The sequence below is a fragment of the Anarrhichthys ocellatus genome, unplaced genomic scaffold (genome assembly GCF_004355925.1).
Source record: "Anarrhichthys ocellatus isolate YVR2014 unplaced genomic scaffold, GSC_Weel_1.0 scaffold17, whole genome shotgun sequence".
Classification (NCBI taxonomy): domain Eukaryota; kingdom Metazoa; phylum Chordata; class Actinopteri; order Perciformes; family Anarhichadidae; genus Anarrhichthys; species Anarrhichthys ocellatus.
The window spans coordinates 6,283,516-6,290,596 of NW_022280047.1; the positions used below are offsets into that span (position 1 = coordinate 6,283,516).

A 7,081-nucleotide genomic window follows, 5' to 3' on the forward strand; every position below is an offset into this window, starting at 1 on the left:
ATCAGTCTCGAGAACATAAACAGGAACACCACAATCCAACTGAATCAGTGGCTCAGGCATGCAGGCTGTGAAACATTTGCCCACCAGAGGGTTGAGACCAGGACTGGAATTAACCCCCGATATACAGCAGATGGTTGTAAATATATGTGCGACTGACCGGTGGCTGTGCGGTCTCTGAACTGCTCCAGTTTCATGAGGGTTACGTTGGTGAGCTCATCCAGCTGCAGGTCATCAGGAGGCAGGAAGAACGCCGACATGCTGTTCACCGTTATCTACAGAGACACACGAACAGAGAATCCATTTGATATGTAACCCCCCACCCTTCATGTTTTATTCATGCTCATACACCGACGGACACCACTTACAGCATCATAGATGATTTCCAAGGGCTGTGATTCCACATGAAGCCGTTGGTTAGCGCTCTCATCCAGCGGGTTGGTCTCAAACAGGATGCAGAGCAGCGGGGTCCCGGCTCCCGTGGCTGCCTTCCTTGATGACAGGAGGGTTGGTGCAGGCCGCTCACTGGCCAGGCCGGTGACTTCAAACAGACTAAGCTCAGCTGTGACTCTGATAAAAAGAGGAAGAGACTAAATGTCAGTGACACCCATGCCAGGATCCTAAATATGAGCTGTACTGTAAGTATTGGGACTCAAAAGACCAAAAGTAAAACCACAAACTGCTTCTACTGGTCATTATAGCGGGTTATTTAAAAAAAGATTGCAAAAACAAATAGTTATGACGAACTTGATGGCTTGTGCTCCCGGTCTCTGTGTGAGTGTGGACTTGAGCTCTCCCACAGTCAGCCTGATGAGCTCATTCTTGTCTTTGTTGTCTTTGATGGCCACAGTCAGCCTCTCCATGTGGAAATTGACCTTCATGTCCTCAAACTATAAAGAAATGACAACATGGTACATAATCACAGTATCTGATACAGTATTTGCATTTGGTAATATTGTGTAAAAGGAATATTTCCACCCCAAAATGACCATTTGTCTTTCAAGTACTCTCCCTGTGTTACCTTAAATTCTTGGAGAAAATAGAAATCTCTTTTTCTCGCATGTCAAAACATCGGTTTACAAATTCTCACACTACTCGTGCGGTATAATTCAAGTGTCATTTATCCTGTGTTATTCTCACTACTTTTCCAAACACATGCGTCTTACTTAAAACCTCACTATTTAAAACACTTCTGCATTAACTGTCTCAGCCTTGTGCAGGCACAGTACAGGTCTGTGCGAGTCCGGACGGGTAAGAAATGTTTTAAATAGAAAGGTTTCAGTGAAAATGTACGTGTTTGGGAAGTAGCGCCTATACAACTGGATAAAAGAGACTCAGATTATACTACATGTGTGAGAGTCTGTAAATGGATGTTTTGATATAGTTTTGTTGTTGTTAAGCGCAGCCGGCATTTACTTCAGTTCATTAAGAATTTCCTTTGTTTTAGTTCTAGTTTTCAAGGTGAATTCAAGGCGACGTGGGGTGAGTAAGTGATCTACAAATGATCTTTTTGGAGGTGAAGTATTCCTTTAAGCGGGATGGAGAGCCTAAAGCAAGAGTTGTTGACAGGTGACTCACAGTCTTTGGCAGGTTGGGATTTGCAGCTGTGTCACTGTATCCAATGGCAGTGTAGAGTTTGGCTTTCTCAGCGGTGGTTAACAGGTCATCAAAGCCTGAAACAGAGTGACAGGGCAAGAGGGAATAGAAATAATGTGAGCATTAGCTAACACCATCAACTATTTTGCTTTGGTTCCATTAGCCACATGTGCATATTATCTTTTATTCACATGTCTTGCGGTTTTCTACATCCTACCTCCAGTCTTGACCTCTTTTGTTTCTGCATCAGCCTCTCCTCCCCAACTCCACATCCAGCCCAACCAGCCCTGTGACTCCTCCTCCTCCATCTTAAGCCCTGGACGGTAAATGCGTAGGCCTGCCTTGCTTGCCTGGGGAAGTTTTTTAAAAAACAGTTCTCTCTATTCAGTTTGTGTCAATACATAGATAAATCAAGGAAGCACATATTCTCTGCATTATGCGTCACGTGAAATGAATCCAAAACAAAATATTATTTTGTTGGCCACCAATGTGTTATTTTTAAATTGTAAGAGAAATACTCTATTGTAAAATTGCTAGTCATAGCAAAGTGCTGTGAGGGAAATTATGTAACTATTTCTTCCCAGCTGTCAAGTTAAAGGCCTAGACCGCTGCAGCTCAACCACTAGATGCAACTGCTGATAACAGTTACCACCGTCTGTAATATGTGGTATATTGATGGAAACATACAGTGCATTTCTGAAAAGGAATTGTACTCTGTATCATTTCTGTTTCTATTTCTTCTTAAATTCATCAGCATGAATGGAATGAATTAGTATTAAATAGTTTTTTAAGTAGCATACTTGAGACATGAGTATTAAAAGGACATTTGAACACAGCATTTGTTGGCTACAGTGCTGCAGTGACCACGGTTTATGATAGAGATACAGTACAAAGTGAAGTTGCCCGCCATACAGTAGGTGAGACAGAGCTTACCTCCACCTCAGCCTGCTGTCTGGCCAATGTGATGTTAAAAATATCCAAGGTCTTCTCAGGCTCCTGAGAATAGACACCAGACAAGCTGATTAGAGCTTTCAGCAGCTTCTTGCTATGCAGGAATGCATCAGTTACTAAATGTCCATTACTAATCACAGGAAAGGAAAAGATGATGCTTCCAGAAAAGAGAAGTGGCAGAGGAAAAGACATTTAGATTTAATGTTGTATTTCTTCTGAGGTATATAATCAATCTCAAACGCACTTCAATCAATCCCTTTATAGGCACTGGATTCGTGGGCAATTATGGCTGGAGTAAAGCATCACTGAAAGGATATTGAGAAGGTAATATCTTTGTAATTAACTACTTGAATATTATATTACATTCACATTTCCTATAGGCAATGAATTGTGGACTCTGTAGTTAAGTACTGTGGGTATTTGCCAGTGTACAATCGAGCAGCATCAGCAGGTCTGCTTTAGTGAGGCAAAAGTTACACAAATAAGGACCGGAACTATCAAATCACAATTATATTTCGGACAGATTGGCTGAGATGTTAAATAAAAAAGTAAGCAATACTTTTAACCTTCCTACCCTTCCTTAACTACACTCAAATCCTCAAATAGACCTTAATGGCATGGTAGATACAGGATCTGTCAAAGCATTTGTGAACAAATCAAAAATATGTAAAACATAATGGATGTGTGGGTGAGGCATTACCAACAGAATTAAAAATAATGTTGGTCTATGAAAGCAATGTAACCATTTTATCTATTTGAACAAATTTCCCCTTGCGGGATTATTAAAGTATCTATCTATCTATTTTAAATCAATGCATCGTAATACAGGAGAGGAAGTCAGATGAGGAGACATTTGTTCTAATATTTCAAGACCTAAATTTATCAAGAACCTGGCGACATTCTCCTAATATCATAGGAAGCTCGTCAGTGGTTCAAATATTAGGATCTTAAAAGATAAACGGGGACACTACACATCTCCGTCCTCTCGGTTCCGCCCTGTCCCACCTCTAGTGCCTTGAGCAGCTCCTCGCTGGGTTTCTTGTTGGTGATTTTGGTCTTGTAGAGCTCTCGGTAATATTTCACCGTCTGCCGGTGACTGCGAATGCGCTGCCATGACCACATGTGGAGACGAGGCTTCACATCCACTTCCAGGATGCCTGTGATCACGTACCTCCACCTGCAAGGCATGAACACAGAAGCATACAGTCAAATCCACACTCTGAAATATTAAGGATAAACACATGCAAGGTTGGTAAAATATCAAACATCATAGCAATTCTTAATCAAATTACAAAGTGTTTTCTGACCAAATGTGGGCATTCTTGTTAACGTGGACCATCGGTCTGTACTTCCTGTACGGCAGATTCCGAGACATCATATCCACTGAGCCCAGCAGCTCCAGGATGCTAATGTACTGGAAAGAGAGGAAGTAAGCAATTACTCACTGGCAAGAGTGCAGTTAAGATCGCTGAACAACCGCTTTAACTATTTCTTTTTCAATTTTCGATTAAATTCTCCCACCGTGGTTGTCTTTTACTTCTCTGTTTCTTTTCCTCTATCTTCCCAAAAACAACTTTGTTTCCACCGGGCGTTTAAATAAACAAGTTTATAAAACAACACCTACCTGGGGTCTGTTGAGCTCAAAGGCCACCTCACTGAGATTGACCATAAGGTCCACTTTGGGTGAAGAGAAGTCCACATCCGACTTGGGATTCATCCGCAGTTTAGCGCCGGCTGAGATAGGACGAAAAACTGTGGACCGGCAACAAGGAATGGATCATTTAAAGCTGGGGTTGGTAAATTTCTTCAAAAACATTTTTTGTTATATTTGTTGAAATTCTCATTGCATCCAGACAGCAATCAATAAATAAAATGCTCTAAAAAAAAAAAAAAAAAAAGAAGAAGAAAAGAATGTGTATCTGTGATTACCTCAGGACTGTACTGAGCTAATGAAATGATTGGACGGGTTACCTGCCTGTTGACCTTTGCCTGTGCGCTCACTGATTGTCAGCGGACACAAGCTGCTAGCTTAACAGCTGTGAGTACTAACAATAGCCATGTCCATTGTTTACCTTTTACAATGCTAATTTTGGGGGAGTGGCTATGGAGGGAATTCTGAAGGAACGGGCTGTCAGGGTTGCCGAATTGCCGACTTTCTCGCTAGATTTAGCGACTCTTGGAGCGGGTGCTGCTAGCTACTTCCATTGGTGAAGAGATGGAAAAACTGTGCTGGGTTTTTCAGTTGAACAATTTAAGAAAATCTAGCCTACTCTTTCTCAAGACTACCAACCCTAGATTTAAAACTTTAAAATTGTTAACCTTTACAGAATGAACCTTGGGGTTGTCCATGGCTTTATGTTACTTTGTATTGGTAAATATACAGTATATACACATTTGTGGGATGTGAAAATTGTGAATATATTTTGTGTAACAAAGTTAGCCCTTCAAAAATCTGTGAGCTTGTGCCTCAAAACAAAAATCTGTTAAAATGTGCTAAAAATCTGTTACAATGTGTTGTTGGTGACGGTGCACCAAGCTGTGTGATTCACACATTTCTTTTCCAGGCGCTGCACTGTCAGAGCAAAAATGTGGCTTTTTTCATCAGGCAGTCTAGACAACAAGTCCTTAAGTTATACAAAAAGTATAAAACATGTGAATTAAGGATAACAGTAAGACACTCACTGAAGTCGTGGCTGACAGAAAGGGAGTTGTGGATATCCACGCTGCTCTGGAGACATTGCTACAAAACAAACAGAGGGAGAGGGGCTTCATTTACATTTTACCTGCTTTCTTTACTCATTTTCTTAACCTCTGAACATATTTCATCTCTTTTTGCTACTGCTTTAACAACATGCGGGAGTAGACAATCACAACACCACATTTAAAAACATTGTAGGCATTAGGCTTATTGGAGAAAGAGTCCATGTGGATGAGATGAATGGTTAGCAAAATATTCATTGATCTCAGAAGCATTTGCAGAAGACTTGGAAAAAAAGATAAAAGAAAAAAGCAGAATTAAATACTGTAATAATAGGGAGACTCACCAAGGCCTCATCTGGACTGTGATTGGAGAAGAGTAAAGAGTTGACATTCCAGTAGGCAAATAAGTTGTCTAGTTGAACCAACTGAGAGAAAGAAGAAAACACTAAGCAATTAGAGAAGTGCAGATGCTTACCATGATGACGTAACTTTACTAACAGTGTGCAATCAGTTCGAAAATAAAACTGGTTCCTTGAACAACGGCCGACAAATCGAACAAACTGGCTCAAATTGCCCAAAAAGCTTTCAAAAGGTAATGAAAAATGACAATGAATGTATCGGTTATAAAGTGCAGGTATGGCTGATGGTTACCTTGAAGAAGAGCCGGGAATTCTCATCCAAAAGTCTTGGATTCCAGTTCTCATCACACGTCTGGAAAGATAAAACAAGCAGTGAAATATAGAGAGTTCATGAGATTACATTAAATGTATTTGTATGCATATGTTATTAAATGATGTTTGAGTTTGATGTATAAATTTGCTGAATGTAACATAGAATATAATGTGACAGGAGGGACATTGCGACGCATTACCTGAAGACTGAGGTTTTTAAGTGACACTCCAAATGACAAGGGACAATTTGGATTAGTGACCTGTGGAAAACAAACAAGAGAAATCAAATAAGAGCTAGCCTGGTTAAGGTTGTATGTACTCTGCATGATTAATGCTGTCTTGGTACCTGCGTTTTTCAGTTTGTTTAATTTACAAACACAAAATTGAGATTATGCTGTACATACACACACCCTTGAGGTAACTCAGCCTGAATACTCACATCATCTTCGTAGCGTACGTGGATGTTAGAGATCTTGACCTGCAGGTTTTTAATGACCTGAGTGACAAGCTTCTCCACAAAGGTGTCCTGCTTTTCCAGATTGGGATCCTCTGTCAAACACAGACCAATATGATACACATGAGACCAGGGGCCTGTACTTCCAAGCAAGCTCAACGTACCCTGGGTATCTTTTGGTTATCTGGCTTAACTAACTCGAACAACTCGAAGAGAAAACTATAATATTAGACAAATATTAGAAGAAAAGGATTTATTTCAGACTAAAAGTAACACTGTTTCTGCAACACATTAATTCAACGGAAAACACACATTATAGTCAGATCTATCTTGCTCTAGATGGGGCATTGATATTATAAATCTTAGCACAAGTTACCATAGTGGTCTACCCCAGTAAGGGTACAGGCCCCAGATCTGATCCTGCAGCTCTCCTAAAGCTTTACTCAAGGACTCAGTTTTGACCTCTCCCTGATAACAGGGGGGAGCAAAATTGTAAATCGTCCTTTGCATTCTTTTACATCGCTTTTAAACAAAACATTCCATCTTAAGAGGGCAACATCTTTACATTTTTTTCATCAACAGATAATAATTTGATTGTTTTTCCCTCTTCCTCGGTTCCTCAGTCTTTCAGCTTGACTAAGAATGTCTCTCAACCTCAGGTCTCTCACACACACACACACACACACACACACACACACACACACACACACAC

General features: G+C 40.4%; 1 protein-coding gene across 2 annotated transcripts in view; it reads right to left on the reverse strand.

Moving 5' to 3' along the window:
- The window catches only part of vps13a (vacuolar protein sorting 13 homolog A), a 34,729-nt gene that overhangs the window by 25,848 nt on the left and 1,800 nt on the right, over nucleotides 1-7,081 (reverse strand). For both annotated transcript variants that reach the window (XM_031856697.1, XM_031856696.1), the window contains exons 6-19: nucleotides 6,355-6,464; nucleotides 6,116-6,175; nucleotides 5,896-5,955; nucleotides 5,589-5,669; nucleotides 5,227-5,284; nucleotides 4,169-4,296; nucleotides 3,852-3,958; nucleotides 3,550-3,721; nucleotides 2,527-2,589; nucleotides 1,811-1,943; nucleotides 1,576-1,670; nucleotides 745-887; nucleotides 366-567; nucleotides 158-272 (exon numbers count right to left, since the gene is read on the reverse strand). In XM_031856697.1, coding sequence (XP_031712557.1) covers nucleotides 158-272; nucleotides 366-567; nucleotides 745-887; nucleotides 1,576-1,670; nucleotides 1,811-1,943; nucleotides 2,527-2,589; nucleotides 3,550-3,721; nucleotides 3,852-3,958; nucleotides 4,169-4,296; nucleotides 5,227-5,284; nucleotides 5,589-5,669; nucleotides 5,896-5,955; nucleotides 6,116-6,175; nucleotides 6,355-6,464 — 1,527 coding nt within the window. The remainder of the gene's footprint in view (nucleotides 1-157; nucleotides 273-365; nucleotides 568-744; nucleotides 888-1,575; nucleotides 1,671-1,810; nucleotides 1,944-2,526; nucleotides 2,590-3,549; nucleotides 3,722-3,851; nucleotides 3,959-4,168; nucleotides 4,297-5,226; nucleotides 5,285-5,588; nucleotides 5,670-5,895; nucleotides 5,956-6,115; nucleotides 6,176-6,354; nucleotides 6,465-7,081) is intronic.